The 20,310-nt window shown below is 42.9% G+C and overlaps 1 protein-coding gene across 1 annotated transcript in view; it reads right to left on the reverse strand.

The window, feature by feature from the left end:
• The window catches only part of LOC120238451 (guanine nucleotide-binding protein G(q) subunit alpha), a 319,269-nt gene that overhangs the window by 192,357 nt on the left and 106,602 nt on the right, over nucleotides 1-20,310 (reverse strand). Inside the window, exon 2 of the mRNA XM_039242176.1 lies at nucleotides 16,522-16,706. Coding sequence (XP_039098107.1) covers nucleotides 16,522-16,706 — 185 coding nt within the window. The remainder of the gene's footprint in view (nucleotides 1-16,521; nucleotides 16,707-20,310) is intronic.

Genomic DNA, 20,310 nt, shown 5'->3' on the forward strand with positions numbered 1-20,310 from the left:
CCCACTCTCTCAAAATACTCCTGCCTCCACCTCACACTTCTTTTTTTTTTTAATTTTTTTTAAATTTATTTCTGAGAGAGAGAGAGAGAGAGAGAGAGATAGCCTGAGCAGGGGAAGGTCAGAGAGAGAGGGAGATACAGAATCCGAAACAGCCTCCAGGCTCTGAGCTGGCTGGCAACACAGAGCCCGATGCGGGGCTTGAACCCACGAACCGTGAGATCATGACCTGAGCCGAAGTCGGATGCTTAACCGACTGAGCCACCCAGGCACCCCTCCACCTCACACTTCTGAGTACATAAAATACAATATCTGACATTGCATCGTATAAAGGCTATTCCTCTTTGTTTTCTTTCCTTCCCTTCTCCTTCCTTTTTCCTCACTGGACTGGCTGTGCTCTTACTTAAAACACCCTGGAGTCAAGATAATAAGCTGCCTTGTCATGCTCCTTGATCTCAGCAGTCACAAAGATCAGGAACCCCTCAGAGCACCCTGTGCCTGTCATTTACATTGTAGACCAGCTGTCTCAGGTGCTATCGTGCTATCGAAGGCCAGGCCACCGTCTCCCGGAAACCACTAGGGCACCTGATAACGGGAACCTGTGTCTCATTCTTGGGTCACAGCCTCTTCACTATCTTTACACAATCAGCAATTTTTCCTCACACATTCTGCACTTCACCCCACAGGCCCTAAAGTTCTCCTGCTCCAGCACATTCTGGGAAGAATTTGACAACATCCCTTTAGGGGACATTAAGCTGAAGTTACTGTCCTGAAAGTTCTGCACCTGCGTTCTCTCATGAATGCCCACACTGACCATACAAGGTGTGTTATTACCAACCTCACTCTTCGGGTGAGGCAGGCATACCTCAGAAAGTATAAGCAACTGCTCAAGCTCTTTTGGCTGAAATCCTACTGAGGTATCAGTTCTGGGACCTTCTCTCCAAAGGTCAGTTAGCCCACTCAAGAGTTTCTACTGCCTCTGGTGCTGGAGAGTCAGTTCTTTCAAAGACGGCTCTAGTTCAGGCAACTTCCACATCACCTGGGAGCTTCCTGGGAAAGCAGAGTCTCAGGTCTGCCTCAGGTCCACTGAAACACAATCTGCAGGTTATTGAGACCCCTGTGATCTGTATGGACATTAGAGTTTGAGAAACACTGCTCTAGGATATAAAATCACAGTTTCCAACCTCAAGTTCAGGTAGGATGATCCAAAGCTACCAAAGGACTATATGGTACCTTCTGAGTAAACTAGGAAAAGGCATCCCAACTGAGTGGAGCATTTGGCAAAAAGATGCTGTTGTCGTACAAGGAAAAAGGCAACTCTTCCTCGGGTCCACCATTTGACCCACGGCCAGGCACAAATGCACATTATACAGACTATCCACAAAGTATATGGCATTGGCCATTTTGATGCTATTATCATATTCTCTGAAATGAAAAAGTATCTTCGTACTGACACTGCACTTGGCCCGCCTAAGACCAAAATTCCTAAAGCTTCAGACAACACTGCTAACACTAAAGTTTCTAGTGTGATATGGAATACAGGCTCAAGGACCACTGAAGGGTAAATGAATCCAAAAGCATTTTAACAAACCCCACTTCAGTGAGCCTTTGGCTGCAGTGTACTATAACCAAACAGCTACACATTCTCATCCCTTTGCCATGGACACGGCCTGTGAACAGGCAGCAAAATAGCGACAAAAGGTCAAAAGAGTAAAAACGAGGGGCGCCTGGGTGGCTCAGTCAGTTAAGCGTCTGACTTCAGCTCAGGTCATGATCTCACTGTTTGTTAGTTCGAGGCCCGCATCAGGCTCTCAGTTGTCAGCACAGAGCCTGCTTCGGATCCTCTGTCCCCCTTTCTCTGCCCCTCCCCTGCTCTCTCACTCTCTCTCTCTCAAAAATAAACAAACTTAAAAAGAGTAAAAACAAGGACCCTGTACCTTCAAGAATGCACAAAGGAAACTACCACCTGCATAGCCAAACTCCTCCCTTCCACGGCCTTCTTTTTAGCTCCAAACCATTATACTTTTTACCCCAGAGGATGCATGAACCCTGAAAAAAGCAGACAGCCTGCCAACCAACCTAATACGCTTATGAATCTCAGCAGTGATGCCACCTGTCTTGGTGTATTCTGGGAATGCCACTCTCCTTAACTCATTTTTCATTTTAAACAAATAATATGAGATTGCAAGAGAATTGCACAGTCGTCTTACAAAACAGCGGGAGCAACAATGTAAGGATATCTTCTTTGCAAATTCACTTTAAGAAACAGAAGACCAGGGAAATAAGTGTGTTCCAAATATAAGTTTACAATGTGTCAAGCCAAAATTAGTCATCATAGCTTTTAATGACTTTTTTTTTTTTTTTATCCCTTGAGAGGAAAGTCTCATAACGTAACATGACATTATCTTTTTATGTACGTTCCGTATTTGGAAACACACTCGTGAACTCATGAAGAGCTTACGGATATTAACAACATACTATCTATATTAAAAAAAAAAAAGACCCGTTATATAGCAGGTGTAAGTGATTTCGGGTAGAACAGTGTCATAGAGAATGAAAGAGTATAGCTTCTTAGAAGACTTTAGGCTTTGATACACATGGCTTTGATAAGCAAAACTGCTGCTTTGTGAAATATTCAGCAAGCCCTCCCCTACATTTCTACAATGCCAGAAAGTAAACGCAGAACTGAAATTACTTCTTTAGTGAAGTGAAAATGCAAAAGAAAAGTGCTAGCGTTTCTCATACACTCCCTAGATCCCTTCAGACTTCATTAGGCATTCCCTTTCCTTGGTTTCAACAAATACATTCTGCCTCTCTAATTGAAAATAGATGCATTGTTTTACAATTAAAGGGGAAAAATCATGCATTACTTGGTTTAAAAGAACAAGGAAAGTATTTATGTGATGCTTTGCCAGGAGTTAAGCAGGAACAGCCAAATGACCAGATTCACAACTTCCTACTAAAATGTGTTAAACTATGCCACATGTATTTTATATGGTGGCTGTCAGTCCCCAGACGTGCAAGGTCTGAGCAGATGAAAGGGGTTTTAGAGGAAGATTGCTTACCCAGAGTTCTCTCGGGTTTGGACAGATTAGTAATATTTCTTAGAGCACTCACTATTTATTTCCTCTCAAAAACAGCCAAAGTGGTTTCTGTTGACTAGTACATAGGAGGTACTTAGTAAATATCTGTTGAAAACTAAATTAAAGAACATCATCTTCATTTAACAATGGGGTGCCTGGGTGGCTCAGTCAGTTAAGCGCCTGACTCTTGAATTAGACTCAGGACATGATCTCACGGTTTGTGAGATTGAGTCCCACATCGGACTCTGTGCTAACAGCACAGAGCCTGCTTTGGATTCTCTCTCCTTGTGTACCCCTCTCCTGTTCTCTCTCTCTCTCAAAAATTAAACAAACATTAAAAAAATGCAACAATGGACAGCTTTTCATAGACTATTAGAATTTAATTATTGCAATACATTGTGAAGTAAGGATTATAATCATCAGAATTTTACAAGTAAGGAAACCGGAATTCAGAGAGATTAATGTGCTCAGTATCATACAGCAATGTTGTTATAGAGCTGGATTTCAAGCCCAGTTGTGTCAGGCCCCAGCAATACCACAGTCTACTACACATAAAAGCCCATCATCATTCAGTAAACAAACATTCATTTGTTTGTTCATTTGACAGAGTAGAACCATATGCCAATAATTAAAGCCCTATCTCTAACCTCAACGGTCAATTTTCTTCCTTTCATCCAATTTTAAACAATATGGATTAGCTGAAGACAGACACATGAGAGGAGCTATTTCCAGATGAGGTGGGCCACACAAAGTGGACTGGGCACTGGTAAGCCGAGGAGGATTAGCTAAAGACAGTCATTGTAGATGTACAATATGGAGAGGACACTGCTATTTCATCAGTTTTACCCCCATGTATATAAATAGTGTCCGAAGGTCATTTCTTTAATTTTTTTAATGTCTATTTTTGAGAGAGAAAAAGAGAGAGAGATAGCGAGCATGAGTGGGGGAGGGGCAGAGAGAGAGGAAGACACGGAACCCAAAGCAGGCTCCAGGCTCTGAGCTGTCAGCACAGAGCCTGACCTGGGGCTCGAGCTCACAAATGGCAAGATCATGACCTAAGCTGAAATTGGATACTTAACTGACTGAGCTACCCAAGTGCCTCCCAAAGGTCATTTCTAATGCACCAGACATGAAGTACACACGAGTGTGTGCACGTGTATGTGTGTGTGGATACAAACATCTATGGTTCTCCCTGTGCTTAATACTCTGCTTCACCACCGCAGTGCCTGGGTGGCTCAGTCGGTTAAGCATCCAACTTCAGCTTGGGTCATGATCTTACCATCCTTGAGTTTGAGCCCCATGTCGGGCTCTGTGCTGACAGCTTACAGCCTGGAACGTGCTTCGGATTCTGTGTCTCTGTTTCTCTCTGTCTCTCAAAAATGAATAAACGTTAAAAAAAATTTTAAATACTCTGCTTCACCAAAATGAGTTGCTTCCCAGTATCTCCATTAAGACCTAAATGAATAAACATTTTACATAATAGGATTAAAGTATTGTAGTTAACAAAAGGGCAAAATCAGTTCGCATTATTACCTTCTAACCTACCTACAGCTCTCCCACTGAGCCACAAAAGATGGTCAGTTACCACAAGAGCTGAAGACCACACAATAGCAACAAAAAGAAAGTCAGAAGTAGGCCTATTCAATCCTTCCAATAGGCTACAGATGATGAAGATATGAAATAAGAAGGGATTCTGGTGCCAAATCTGCCAAATCTAAATGGTGCAGAGCAACTCAGCCTCAAAAAGGTTCATGGAATGGGAACTAGGTTGAACCCCACTGCCTTCACAGACCGGTCCCCACTCTGGTTGAAGGAAATGCTAAAGCGAGAAAGAACATGACCCCAGTGAAGAGCGAGAAAACCACACAGCAGCACCATCGCCCTTTGTAAATGGGCTAACTGATAATAAAAATGTCACATTATTAATCTTGGAAAAGTAGATGTCCTTCTCCTCAGCTGTGCAGTCAACTGCAGCTGAAACAAGAAAATGAACTGAGGTCTCAAGGAAGGGGAGGTCACTTGTATTACAGAGAACAATCATAATATTCGGATTCATCCTGGGAAATCTACCATTAGTTAAAGAAACGTTCTTCCTTAAAGGTATCTTTAATTACAAGCGAATACATTCAGCACGTGGACAGAAGAAAACCAAAGCTGAATGACTTACTCTGATATTAAACTCAATGCTAAGATTAGTCTTTAATACAGCATTGACACAAATAGACCCATGACTCAGAATAGACAGTTCAGAAACAAACTCATCTTCAATGTTCACTTGCTCCGTAACTGAGCGACAGAAACTAAAAGGCACTTGGTAAAGGATGGTCTTTTCAATAAATGAGTTGGGTTAATTAAATACCCATATAAAGGAAAGGCCTGGGTGGCTCAGTCGGTTAAGCTTCAACTCTTGGTTTCAACTCAGGTCATGATCTCATAGTTTGTGAGTTTGAGCCTTGTATCTGTGTGCACAGAGCTTGCTCAGGATTTCTCTCTTTCTCCCTCTCTCCCTCTCTAAATAAACAAAGAAACAAGTGTTTACAAAAAGAAAAGAAACCTTACTCCCTGCCTCACACCATGTGCCATAACCCATCTGAATGGATTTTAGAGCTGAATGTAAAAAGCGAAGAAAAACAGCAAACAATTTAGAAGACAAACCAGGAGATTATCTACGTGACCTTAAAGTAGACAAAATTTACTTAAAAAGGATGCAAAAAGCACTAATCAGAAGGGGGTGGGGGAATGATAAGAACTTCTTTGCATTAAAGGAACCAAGAAGAACTAAAAAGCAAGAGACAAAGTAGAGAAGATACTGGCAACACATTTACTCAACAAAAATGTATATGCCTGGGGCACCTGAGGGGTTCAGTCAGTTAAGTGGCCCACTCTTGATTTCATTCAGGGCATGATCTCACAGTCCTAAGATCGAGCCCTGTGTTGGGCTCTGCACAAGGCATGGAGTCTGCTTAAGATTCTCTCTCTCTGTCTCGCTCCCATTGGCACTCTCCCTCTCTCAAAAAAAAAAAAAAAAAATATATATATATATACACACACACACATATGTATATTCTTAATATATAAATGACTCCTACAAAATATAAGGAATCAGACAATCCAGCAGATTAAAAAAAAGTAAAAATTATTTGTTAATAACCAAATAGCGGATGCCTGGGTGGCTCAGTGGGTTAGGCGTCCAACTTTAGCTCAGGTAATGATCTCACAGTTTATGAGTTCGAGCCCCACGGTGGGTTCTGTGCTGAAAGCTTGGAGCCTGGAGCCTGCTTCGGATTCTGTGTCTTCCTTTCTCTCTGTCCCTCCCCCGCTTGTGCTCAGTCTCTCTCTCAAAAATAAACAAACATTTAAAAAAATTTTAAATAACCAAATGGCCAGTGGACATATGAAAAGGTGCTGAGTATCCCTGGTTACCAAAGAAATACCAACTGAAACAGCAAAATGATCCACTATCCAGCTACTAGAGTAACTAAAATAAAAAGACTCACAGTACCAAGAGCTGTCGAGGATAGAGAGTAACTAGAACTCTCATAGATGGCTGGTGGAACGTAAATTGGTACAATCATTCTGGACAATCTTTGGTAGCATCTACATCCCGAAACTGACCAGATGTATACCTTCTGACTCAGCAATTCCAAATCCTAGGTACTGAAGCTGAAGAAATGCACACATACATTTATCAAAAGACGGGCACAGGAATGTTTATATTGGCATTATTTGTAATAGTCAGAAATAGCCAAACTTATAGTAATACTAGGATACGTAAACAAACTGTGGCATATTCACAAAATATGAGAGTGCTGTCCAATACAGAGCCACTAGTCACATGTAATTTAATGTTTTTTATTTCTTTTTGTGAGAGAGATAGAGACAGCGTGAGCAGGGGAGGGTCAGAGAGAGAGGCAGGCACAGATTCTGAAGTGGGCTCCAGGCTCTGACCTACCTGTCAGCACGGAACCCTGCAGAGGCTCAAACCCACGGGAACTGAGGTCATGACCTGAGCCGAAGTCAGTGCTTAACCAACTAAGCCACCCAGGGGCCTCATTCACATGTAAATTTTAATGTAAGTTGAAGGGGCACCTGGGTGGCTCAGCTGCTTAAGCATCCAACTTTGGCTCAGGTCACGATCTCGTGGTTCGTAAGTTGGAGCCCTGAGTAGGGCTCAGTGCTGACAGCCCAGTGCCTGGAGCCTGCTTTGGATTCTATGTCTCCTCTCTGCCCCTCCCCCATTCGCGCTCTGTCTCTCAAAATAAATAAATAAAAACAGTAAAAACAAATTTAATGTAAATTAATAAGAATAAATAAGAAATAAAGACTCAGTGCTTCAGATTCTGTGTCTCCCTCTCTCTCTGCCCCTCCCCCGCTCACTCTCTGTCTCTCAAAATAAAAATAAAGATATAAAAATAAATACATAAAGACTCAGTTCCTCAGTCACAGTATCCACATTTCATTGGCTCAATGGCCACATGTGGTGGCTGGTGGCTACCATATTGTACAGTATGGACATAAAACATTTTCATAAAGTTCAAGGAGGTATTGCTATTATAAATATGGAAATGAGAATAACTGAATCACAGTGACAAGTAAAACCATGGGTGAATGCCACAAATGTGGAGCAGAAAAAGAAAAAAAAAAACCCACAAAGGAGTATAGACTTCATGCTTCCACTCACATACAGTGTTCAAACTAATCTACGGCTAATCTACGGTATCAGAAGTCAGGATGGTGGTCACCCTTTAGGAGTTGGGGGTACTGACTGGGAGGAAGTATGAGGAGGCATCTGAGCTTTTGGTCATACTGATCTAGATCAGCAGATGTGGACGCAAGCGTCTTCACGATGGAAAATACACGTGGCTCAATACTGAGGAGGTGTGTACTTTTCTTATGTAAAAATTATAAAGAAGGAAGGAAGGAAGGAAGGAAGGAAGGAAGGAAGGAAGGAAGGAAGGAAGGAAGGAAGGAAGGAAAAGAAAAAAATGCTCAGCCTCTATCTACTTCTAAAGTCCTTCTTTGCCTCAATCCTCTATTAAAACTGAACTCCAGATACTCATCCTGGATAAGTGCTAGGGCATGCCTTAGGATTATGGAAAAACTGTAGCCAAGAAAAAGGGATTTGTAACAAATCTTACATTCATCTTCTATTTTTACATGGCTGTCATGGATATAAGATGAATAAAGAAACAAGGATGGAGTAAGGAGACAAAAATGTGGCTGGAAAGTATTTGCCAGATATTAAAAGAGAAAAGACCAGGGGCGCCTGGGTGGCTCAGTCAGTTAAGTGTCCAACTTTGGCTCATGTCATGATCTCACAGTTTGTAGGTTCGGGCCCCATGTCAGTCTCTCTGGTGTCAGCACAGACCCCACTTTGGATCCTCTGTCTCTCCCTCTCTCTCCCTGCCCCTACCCCCCAAAAATAAACAATAAAAAAATTCTTTAAGAAAAAAAAGGGAAAAGACCATGTGCAAAGAGATTCTAAAAGCTGATAAAGGTACTAGAGAATCAGTGGTGATTCAACTCTCAACAGGGAGTCCTACAGAGAAAGGAGGCGGTGGTAAACTAACCTCAGGTCAAGTTGGCTGCAAAAGGTGTCCAGATTCCTTTAGACTCTTTATTAGAAAGAAAACTCTCAGATCTGTGAAGCAGGAGTAGAAAGTTTTCCTGGAAGAAGGTGCAGACTGTCTTTGGTGGCCAGGTCAACAACCCAAATGAAACTGGGGCACCTGGGTGTCCACCTTTGGCCCAGGTCACGACTTTGCAGTTCATGGGTTCGAGTCCTGTGGCAGGCTCTGTGCTGAGAGCTCAGAGCCTGAAGCCTGCTTCAGATTCTGTGTCTCCCTCCCCGACTCATGCGCTCTTTCTTAGAAATAAACATTAAAAAAAAAGAAAGAAATGTTACCGCTGACAATAACCCCAATACCTGCAACTGATTTTCACCACTGAACACCATTTAAAAAGAAAAAGAAAAAACAAAACAAAACAAAAAAAAACCAACCTCCATGGATGTAACTGTTGTAATTACTTATGGGATTTAGATGTAAAGAAAGAAAAATCTCCATTGGCTAGAGATCACTGTCAATTTGAATCTCTTGCTATTGGCTTTATCTGTTTATTTTTTTTAATTTTCTTTAAGTGCTCTGAAATGGACAAAGTTCAAGAAAGGTGGGAGATTTAAATTGTAACAAATTAACAAGAGCTTCATCTCTTTCTCAGACTTTTAGAATCAGAGAAACACGAAGAAAACCCATGTTGGGAAGGGTCTCGGGGGTGTCCAATCCATCCCTTGTCTTATTCAGCAAAATTGCCTTAAAGAATTTCACATGTTAAAAATACATTCTATCTTTGGACACATCCAGATAAGGGGATTTCTCTACCTCCCTTCCTGTCCCACTTCAAAGACTGTCACTCTAAGGAAAGTTCCCTTCAAATACCTCCTAAATCCGGCCATGCTGTTTAAGTTATTTTCTGCTTGTTTTATTTTTTTTTTTTAATGTTTGTTTATTTTTGAGAGAAAGACAGTATACGTAGGGGAGGGACCGAGAGAGAGGAGGCCAGAGGATGTGAAGCGGGCTCCATGCTGACAGCAGAGAGCCAATGCGGAGCTCAAATTCCTGAGCCGTGAGATTATGACCTGAGCCAAAGTCAGACGCTCAACCGACTGAGCCACCCAGGTGCCCCTTGCTTGTTTTATTCTTAGTAAATATAGAAGATTAGCAGTGTTCATCCCCACCCCCCCACCGCCCGTGATAATTCATCTTCTAACAACTTTCAAACTCTTTTTATTTATCATCTATAACACATTTTCATATACATTATCTATCCAACCCTTGAAACAATCCTATTATTAGCTGTTGCACTTCACAGATGGGGACATCAGGCTTAGACAGTAAAGAAAGTTAGGCTTAGGAGACAAAAGATGACAATCTCAAGGTTACTCAGCTATTCAGGGCTTGGGTTCAAACTCAGCTACTTCCATCATATATAACTGTTACTAAGTCACGAGCCCCTCAACCTCTCCATGCCCTTGAACAAGCCCAGAACAGGAAGTTGTCCTTTAAAGCAGGCTTAGCAAAAACCCACAACTCTTGGCTTTTCTTGTACATAGAATCCACGTGTCCTTTTATTTTCTAAACTGACAGGGTGATTTTGCAGGGGGTAATTGTGATTTGTGCCAACATCATTCTCTTCCCCTAGTAACTGCACCCTGACTTCCCTCAGGAGCTGTCAATCAGATCGCCTAGCTTTCTCCAAAAAGCTAGCACAGAATCCAGGCCAGACTTCTACTTCTCAGGCAAGTTTCCCCAGGAACCCGGTCCTCGAGCGGAGTAACAGAAGAATGAAAGTGGTCAGAGTTCATCTGTGCTCCCCAGACTTGCCCTGGTTTCCAGGAACTAGCCTTTCCGCGTCTCCACACTTCTCGGGGTCACCTCCTGCCCTTGTGAAGCAAGGGTTAGCCAGGGATCTTTAGGTAGCCAGGGTTCTCTGTTGCTTACAAGCACGGAACATTGATACAACTCTTCAGAGAAACAGATGAAAATACTTACTTAGTAAGTTCTGCTTTAATTATGTACTTATTCTGTAGGTGAGAAATTATGAAAATGAAATCAGTTTCTTAGCATTTGGTAAACTAAGAAAATGCCTTCATGTTGCAAAAGGGAGTCTGGGAATTTCTGGTTCCACTGATCAAAAGGAGGAATAAGCTGGCAAGTCCTCCGGAATCCTGGCTATGTTTTTCTTCTGAAACAGGGCTTCTGGGATCTTAGATTTCTCAGGAAGTGCGGAAAATTCAGAAAGCGGTGGAGGTATTTAATGAGGCACTGTCCTGGCGAAAAGTCCTTTCTTAGAGGGCGGACGGAGGTGCTGTAGTGACAAGGGTCCTCGGCGGCACTCACTGGCCAGGAGAAGCGGAACCAGGTGTAAGGCCTGCAAACTCCTGGCTAGTCAGTCAATTTGGTGCCAAGTGAGTCCCTCATCCGGGACTCCCAAGTCTAAACGCAGAAACTAAAAGAAAAGGTAACGGTGTCTGACTTGGACTTGACAGTCCTGAGTTCATTGCACAAAGAAACATTGCATTAGATTCTATTCTCTTCCTGGGACAGGACAAAGGAGCAAAGCTTGTGAGTCCTTTGAAATTGCCTTAGAACGGCCTGATTTCAAAGTTCCCGGAAACGATGAGCCAATGATACAAGGGTACCAGGATCTGCTAATCTGGGGCAATTTACTCGATGAACAGAAAAATTCCTACAACGTTCATCGCATGTTGTGAAGACCATGAATTACAGAACAAGGAGTCTGTTTACTGTAACGTCACTTGCAATCTGAGAAAATAAGGCACGTGCATATAAAATATCCACAGGCGATGCAGAACTGCCAGATGAAGACAAGAAGTGCATAAAAACCACGGGCCAGTACCTGACCTATTTCCCACACTGTAATCCAAGAGAGTTCTCAGCCATGCGAGCACAGAAACGTTTTCTCTCTCACTTTTTACAAAGAGCTGGTTTCGGCCCCCAAACAATGAATAATCAGGAGAATATGTCTGTTTAAGAGAGGAAACTATAAAATAATAGTGATGGAAATTCTCCCTTTTGGAAAGTAAAAAAACAAATGATGGAGGACAATGCAGCGGGTGGTTCCGTTGGCTGAGCATCAGCTTCCTGGTTTTGGCTCAGGTCATGATCCCAGGGTGGTGAAACGGAGCCCTGTGTCAGGCTCCCAGCTGAGCACGGAGCCTGCTTAAGATTTTCTCTCTCCGTTTCTCTCTCTCTCCCCCTCTGCCCCTCTTCCACTCATGCACATGCTCGCTCTCGTTGTCTCTAAAATAAAAAATAAAAATAAATTTATGGGCGCCTGGGGGGCTCAGTCGGTTGGGCGTCCAACTACGGCTCAGGTCATGGTCTCACGGTCTGTGGGTTCGAGCCCCTGGTTGGGCTCTGAGCTGACAACTCGGAGCCCGGAGATTGCTTCGGATTCTGTATCTCCCTCTCTCTCGGCCCGTCTCCCGGTTGTGGTTGTACTCCCTCCCTCCCTCTTCTCTCCCTCTCTCTCTCTCTCTCTCTCTCAGAAGTAAATAAACATTAAAAATTTTTTTTAAATTTAAAAATGACAGAGGACTCTCACAGAAGAATGCCCTGCACCTAGTGGAGGCTTAAATGTATCTTTTGATTTGACTGAGGGCAAACATTTAATCCCTTTTAACATGAGTTATCAACAGTTGTGTTTAGGGAAATGGCAAAGTCATGTTTAGGAATAAACAAACGCTAGCTCACAGTATAGGAGAAGCCTTTGGACCTGTTCTCTCACTTGGGCGGAGTCCAAGCCGCTTACCTGTAAACATTACTCACTTGACAGAAAAAATTCAAGAACGGGACAGCGGATAACTCATTCAGAAAAGAACTGATATTTAGTTTGGTAAAAGTTTACAATTTATTACGAGCTACTCCTGAGCTAGCCAAGGCCTGGACTGGAAGTTCTAGAAAAAGGCAAGGGTTGCTACACCACCATGCAGGGCAGAGACTGCAGCCTGGACTTCCCACGACCACGGCCCCAGCCCCCCAGCTAACGGGGGTGGGGGTGGGGTGGGGGGGGGGACTCTCAATTCAGTGTAGTAACACTTTACGCAGGAGCCAGAGAAATTCCAGAATTCTGCCGTGGTATTCTCATTGCCGGAACCAATTTCACAGCAAACAAAACTGTGACGATTTCCCAGTTAAGAACAGGCCGTACTATTTGGAAGCCACATTTTACTTTATAAAATACATGAACTCAGAGGCAGGTACAGAGTTAGGAGAAAAATATTAGAAAGGGTTCGTTTCTATTTATGCTACTACCATCCACTGTGACCAATGAGGACACAGATACAGAGAAGCTTTTAGAAAAACTATGTTTTTTGGCAATGAGAAAGAATGAAATCTGGCCATGTGTAGCAACATGGATGGACCTTGAGGGTGTTATGCTGAGTGAAATAAGTCAGGCAGAGAAGGACAAATACCGTATGTTTGCACGTATAGGAGGATTAGGAGGAACTTGACGGAGGAACAAGGGGGAGAAGAAGGGCGGAAATGGTGGGGGAAAGGGAGAGAGGCAAACCATGAGAGACTCTTGAATGCTGACAAAAACTGAGGACTGATGGGTGTGGGGGGGAGGGGGGGATGGGCATGGAGGAGGGCACTTGTGGGGATGAGCACTGAGTGTTATGCGGAAACTAATTTGACAATAAACTATTTGTAAAAAAAAAAAAAAAAACGAAAAACTATGTTTTTAAAATATCTTGAGTGTGTGGCAAAATAATGTAAGTCACAGTGCATTTCTTCCAAGCTAATAAAATGCACACCAAATCCCTCAACTATTTATAAAACAGAGAGCATATTGTACCCAGAAACTTCTGTAGAAAATTCTAAGCAAAACATAAAATATTATTAAAGGGGTGTCACAAAGACAAGGAAACAAAATTCAAACTTCTAAGCCTAGAATCAAAACCTTTCAGAAACACACTCTAAACCATTTTTTGCTTTTACTTTCCAGTTCTCCTAAAAATTCTGTTGAAGTCAAATTGGGCAACACACTCACATTCCTTTTTCTGAACGTTTACCTCTGCCATCTGTCCAAAAGTGCCTCTTCCTCAGCTACCAATTTCTGCCCAGCCCTAATGAAACTTCTCTGCATCCCTGGAAGCACACTGTTTTTATTCGCTTTTGCACTTAAAACCATTTCAACAGCTATCTGTTGATCTGAATAAGCATTCTAACGAGCTGGGGGCAGAAGAGAAGGCTTTCCGTGGTCTAATGTTATAAATGACTTGCCTGCTCGTAAAACAGTAATTTTTTTTTTTTTTGAGCCTTTACTATATACAAAGTATAACACCAGGGCCAGCAAAGAATGCTGAGGTGCAAAGGGATATGTCCTCTACTCTCAAGGAGCTTACAGTCTAGTGGGAAGAATAAGATCAACACCCAAGTCATCATAATGACTACAAACCAGACAATTATAAACACTCCGCTATGGCTTCTGCTAAAGGAGGGTGGGATTACTTACGCAATGGAAGGGGGGAGGTGTGCAGAGAAGAACGCTAGGAGGAAGTAGCAGCTGAATGAAACAGAAAGAAGACATTATGTCCTTAATAAGCATTAACAAAGGCGAGGAGTGGGCAGAGCTCAGAAGCAAGAAGTGATGCTTCAGAATATGTGTACGTTGTAGAGAAAACGGAACAAGTGGGTAAGTCATTTATATTACAAATTAAAAGGAGATTCAACATACTGAGAAGCTCGGAGGTCAGCACATACTTATATCATTATATCAGGCAGTATGTGAAATAACCAAGAGATGTGGGAAGATCCCACAGGGTAATTATGGTATCTGAGAAAAATCATAACATTTTAACTTTTTATGATGTTGCTTTCCAACCGAATGGTGTTCATCACAGTAAAGTCTACTTAACTAGAACTGATACAAAGAGTTCACATGTTCTTAACTATGCTTTAATGTGTTATAGAAGAAAGCACAAATTCCACTCCATCTTCTACAGCTCCACATGATGGCACAATAAATGATCTTCAAATAAAAAGCTACCATCAAAGCAAGATCCTGACATGTTCTTATGGAATAACCAAGAAGAACCAAAGATGATTCTTCTGCATGAGTAAGGGAGACTGCATTATATTATAAGGTGTAAGCTGGCCGTATGTTATATATGCAACACCTATTGCCCGATAGACACACACACAGCTGACCCTTGAAAAACACAGTTTTCAACCCTGCAGATGCATTTATGCATGGATCTTTCTGATTAATATAGTCCAGTACTGTAAATGTATTTTCTCTTCCTTGTGATTTTCTTAATAACATTTTCTTTTCTCTGGCTTGCTTGTTTGTAACAATATGGTGTATAATACACATAACACACAACATATGTGTTTGTTAATCAGCTGTTGATGTTATCAGTAAGGCTTCTGGTCAACAGGAGGCTAGTATGTTTTGGAGGAATCAAAAGCTATGCATGGATTTTGGACCTCACAGGGGACCGGCACCCCTAATCCCCACACGGTTCAAGGGCCAACTGTACAGCATACCACACATGTGGTAACGCAACCAGAATGCATCAGACCATGATATTATCAACTAATTGTAGACTGGGAAAGTCACTGGTGTTAAAAAACAGTTCCTTCAACAGAATTTCCTCCTAACTGCAACAAAACAAGTGTGCAACTATTTCAGAAATTCACTCGACTGAGATTTCTTAGTGGGGGAGAAACAAGCTTGATCCTTCCAAATGGAGACTGGTTACATATCTTGGTGGCCTCGTTTGGTCAAGGACCACGTTCCCGGGCTCATAAAGCTGCCCGGATCTGTTTCACTCTTGAGGGCAGAAACAGGAAGGGCTCTTTGTGGAGGGCCTCTCTGCTATTTGCAGACACGCTCCCTTGCAGCCCTCGGCAACCTACGTGCCAGACCACTGGTTAGATCAAAAACAGCCAGCTGATTTCAAGGAAACATCCAAGAAAAATAAATGCCTGGTTTTAAGATGATCTGTATAGTGAGAAGCTTCTAGATGATAACAGAAGTGGAGGTGCAGAGCACTGCTTTATTTTACCTATGACTCACTTTGAGTTAAATCTCAGTTTATGAGTCACAGTGGGCATGCCGGCTCCTCGCTGTTACATATTGATCCTGCCGTACGGCAGCAATTTTAAGAGTAGATTATCCAGAGTACTGAGTGAGAGTGGAAGTTCTGATGAAGCCCTAAAGGAACACACAAGGTGAGGCTTTACCCGCTTACGAGAAGATGAAAACCTCCAAGCCCCGAGAAAATTTAGATTTCTTTTCTCCTAGCCCCTTCTCCAGGGACTTTAGAGGTTTGCATTATCTGGACACAATTATGGGGAAACATGTTTGAAAGGTTATTGGAAATGACAGATGGGCCTATTTGGAAATAAAATTAAGCCCGTGGCGCTACTGAAAGGAAGTAACGAAATCCAAAATTAAACCGGACGGAACGCTCTTAAGCTGTTTTTGTTCTTTTTTCACCCCCCGCCCCCCAAGGAAGCACAAAGAGTGAGAGGTTGAAACGAGGCCACTGCCTCTCCTCTGAATTCGCTCACCTTGGTCAATCTGTCTTGAAATGACAAACCGTCTCCTGAATGTAGTGTGGTGTCCCCTGAGTTTTACACCTGTGTCTATTTATCACTGAACATCCAAATAATGCCTTTCATCCGTAACCCTAAGAACACAACTCTAATTGTGTATAGATGTGACTTTAAAGATTTAAGGGAGGAAAAAACTATAACGAACGTATTAAACCATTAAAAGCATGAAAAGTCCCATTTAGGAGGAGACAAAAAGCACGCACTTCAAATCCCACGGCGCACCCCAGACCCGTGGAGGGAGCGTGTGCACCGGGCCCGGCCGGGCCAGCGATCCCGTGGGGAGGCACGCCTACCTTATTGTGCTCGTACTTGTAGGGGATCTTGAGCGTGTCCATGGCTCTGATCATAGCCTGCATGGCCGTGAAGATGTTCTGATACACCAGCTTGGTGAAGCCCCTTTTGTCTTCATCGGAGTAGCCCGACCCGTGGATGATTCGCATCTGCTTGATAAATGTGCTCTTGCCGCTCTCTCCTGTCCCTGAAAGATGGACGACAACAGAAGACGTCGTCAGACCATAACACCTTCTCCCAGTCTCCCAGACAACGAAACCAGACAGGGTGGCCTGGACCCGGCATCCCCAAACAGCCTGCTCGAGGTGCACCACGGGAGGGCACATCTAGGGGCAGAAATGCTCCGTGTAGACAACACTCAGCAAAACCGGGGGGATGAGGGTCCACTTCAGGGGCAGATGAGCTTATACAAAACAAAACAAACAAAAATAAAAATACAAACCCCGTCACCTCTTTTTGTAAGGCACTCAGCAAAGAATTTTGACAGTGATTTGTAACCATGTATCTTATGAGAAACACAATGAAATCAGCATCTTTAGAAGAGAATAAACACTTGATCAAGCTCTCTTCCCTGGAGACTTTCCACAAGACTGCCAGGAGGCTGGGCTGCGAGGCAGGATCTGGATCTGGAAATGACAATGCACTTATATAAATGCTGTTCAGAGAGCAGGAAGGAAAAAGGCCTAGAATGTTCCACACATTTTCTTTCATTTCAAAATGAGGGGCGTGTGTGTGTGTGTGTGTGTATATGTATGTATATGTGGTGTGTGTGTGTGTGTGTGTGTATGTGTGTGTGTGTGTAGAGAGAGAGAGCGCGAGAAGGAAAGAACACCCTGTCCAGATAAGAATCAGGAATTTTCTGGACAGCAAGTATCAGCTGTATCAGTGGCAGTTATTCCAAGGAATCACCTAATTCCGGAAAGTCACAGTGACTCTCCTTCTGTCTGCTCATTCGTGACTAATAAATAACATGATATAGAAATCCACTGTTGCTGGATTTTTATCTTCGGTGCTCTTATTTTTCTCCTTTTCAGCATCTCTTTTCTGTTACCATATGCCTGAGGGCGATCCCTAGCAAAGCTACCAATGACCACGGAAGGGAGAAGACAGAAAGACGCGATCATGTCCCTGGAAGACAACCTGTTTCTTCCACACAATGAATCTAACACTACGACTCCAAAAATTTCGTTTTTCCAAATGTAGGTGGCTTCTTTCACACGTCACTTCATTTCTGAGTATTTCTCGCTCCCTTTCAGGCTTGAGATTTCCAAAAAATAAATGTCTCTGTCTTCCCCTAACAGTGTAGCAAAACCACTGAAAGTACCTGATTGCATATTACATTTAGAAGAACATAATACTGAAACACAGGAAGGCAGGGGCATCCTCACCGCCACATCCTACCCACAAGGGGCTTAAAAAAAAAAAAAAAACAAGAAAAAAGAAAAAAGAAAACTAAGAACTAGGAATACAGCAGCTATCCCAATTTCATTTTGTTTTTCTGGTGGTTGGATTTCATTATTATCTTATAAACAATCAAGAAAAATTCAAAGGAGTATTACAGTTTTCATAGAAGTGCTCTTAAGTGACTACAGATGTCCGGGTAAACGCAGAAGCCTCACACGGTTACGGTGGAAGATGATTTCTAGCCCCAAGGTTCTGGATCAACAATCCCTTTATCATTTTCAGATGAGTCTTAAGAAGCACTCTAGAATCCCCGAACTACAAACTTAACACCACAACGTGAATGCCTTCCACCCAACTTCAGGAGCTTCATCCGAAGAGTTTAAAAGGACTATTTTAGGGGCGCCTGGGTGGCCCAGTTGGTTAAGCGTCAGACTTTGGCTCAGGTCATGATCTCACGGTTTGTGGGTTTGAGCCCTGCATCGGGCTCTGTGCTGTGCTGACAGCTTAGAGCCTGGAGCGTGCTTCAGATTCTGGGTCTCCCTCTCTCTCTGACCCTCCCCTGCTCACACTCTCTCTCTCTCTCTCAGAAATAAACAAAACATTTTAAAAAACTTTTTTAAATTAATTAAATAAAAGGACTATTTTATAATCTCAACCTTGAATACTGGGGGGATAAAACCCTACGTATCTAAAAAGTAGCACCTCTTGGTAGAAAGAGAGCTCCAGAATTATTTCTCATTATAGATTAACAATTTATTTAAAAAAAAAAAAAAAACTGGTATCTTTACTCTCCCAAGCAATCTGAAGTATGCAGGAGAAAAATCTAGCCTGCTTCTCCTTATTATCCCTATTCCAGGGACAATGGCTTGCTCTGAGGGCCAAGTCATAGGCGTAATCATCAAATCAGAATCCCCGCTAGGTTTTTTCCACAACAAAATTGAGAAGAAATCTTAATTTGTGAGGTTAATGGCACGAAAAGAAGAGGAAAGAGAATCAGGCAACAGGGCCCCTTCCTCCTGGCTATCTGTGCAGCTTTTACATATTCACTTGGTGAGTATAAAATACAAAATATAAAGATAAATGTAAAAAGGTACAAAAAGAAAAACACGAAAGCAGCAGACAATACACTGCACTGGCCTGGGTTTCAGGGAAGTCTTGCCAGGCACAAGCAGTCAACGCTTGGCACCTCTTTGGATCTAGTCACCTGGGCATCACACTAATGACGAGATCAATCAGAGACAGAACGCGGGACCGGTGAATGAATGGGGGCGAGTAAACAGGAAAGAAAAAAGCATCCAAAAATCAACTCCACATCAACCCATGTCCCTAATATCTCCGACATATCCAGGGATTCTCTCTCTCCATTTTCTTGTCTTGCTCAGTACCCCACGAGGCTGACCCAGAAGGATTTAATGTCAACAGCTCCCTTGCCCTCCGTCTTTTTCTTGGTTTAGTTCATGGAAGACACCAGGAGACCAGAGAGCAGGAAGAGGAGGAAGGGGAATTTTCCCGAAGGCTTGCTCCCTGCAACGGCCCCAGAGTTATGTTGTGTCTCCTTCAAAAGGCCACAGGTCCCGCTGGGTGTCCCCTCCCATACAGCTACCCTTTCTTGGTTCCTGTGACTGCTCTCTCCCCTTGCCAGGCTACTGCTTGCCTCTACAACCCAGTCCCTTTATAGAATTCCCCTCAGCCCCCCAGCTAGAGTGCGCCAAGGGTTTCCTGCTGGGACCCTGACTGGTGCAACGGCCACAGGGAAGCAGGGAAAGCTCAGTAAGATCAAAGATGGTCCTTTCTCTATAAATCTTATTCATAAGGCACTCTCGAGTCCATAGAGGGCTTGCTAGTCACTAACTAGCACTCTCCCAGAGGCCAACCGCGACGAAGATATGACAGGACCCAATTCTCCCCACAAAGTCCTAATAAATACAGTAGTGCACACACATGCAAAACACCCCCCCTCAAAACCAGCCTCCAATACACTCCAATACACTGAGGGGAAATCATGGTCTCCACCTCCTGAATATCCTCTCTCATAAAGGAAAGCAAAAGAAATTTGTGTTCAACCCTTTATACTTTGCCAAGCACTTTGAAATATATTGTCATGTCATCCTCTCAAAAATCTGTTAAGACAGACGTCCTTATCCTCATTTCACAGGAAAGAAAAGGCCTTGGAGAGGCGAGGTATAGGGCAGAGATGACGTGGCTACTAATGGGCAACATGAAGGTTCCACCCAGCCCTCAACTGCCCAGTTTGGGTTCGTCACTATTTTCATAGTCACGCCTGCCCTAAATCCAAGATAATTAGCTTCCACTGCCCACTGTAGAAAAATATCTTATGGTGGCTTTGACTTCACCCAACTTTTATCTATTTAACCTAATTCTGAGTT

This window comes from Hyaena hyaena, unplaced genomic scaffold, assembly GCF_003009895.1.
Source record: "Hyaena hyaena isolate Hyena2069 unplaced genomic scaffold, ASM300989v1 scaffold_206, whole genome shotgun sequence".
NCBI classification, from domain to species: domain Eukaryota; kingdom Metazoa; phylum Chordata; class Mammalia; order Carnivora; family Hyaenidae; genus Hyaena; species Hyaena hyaena.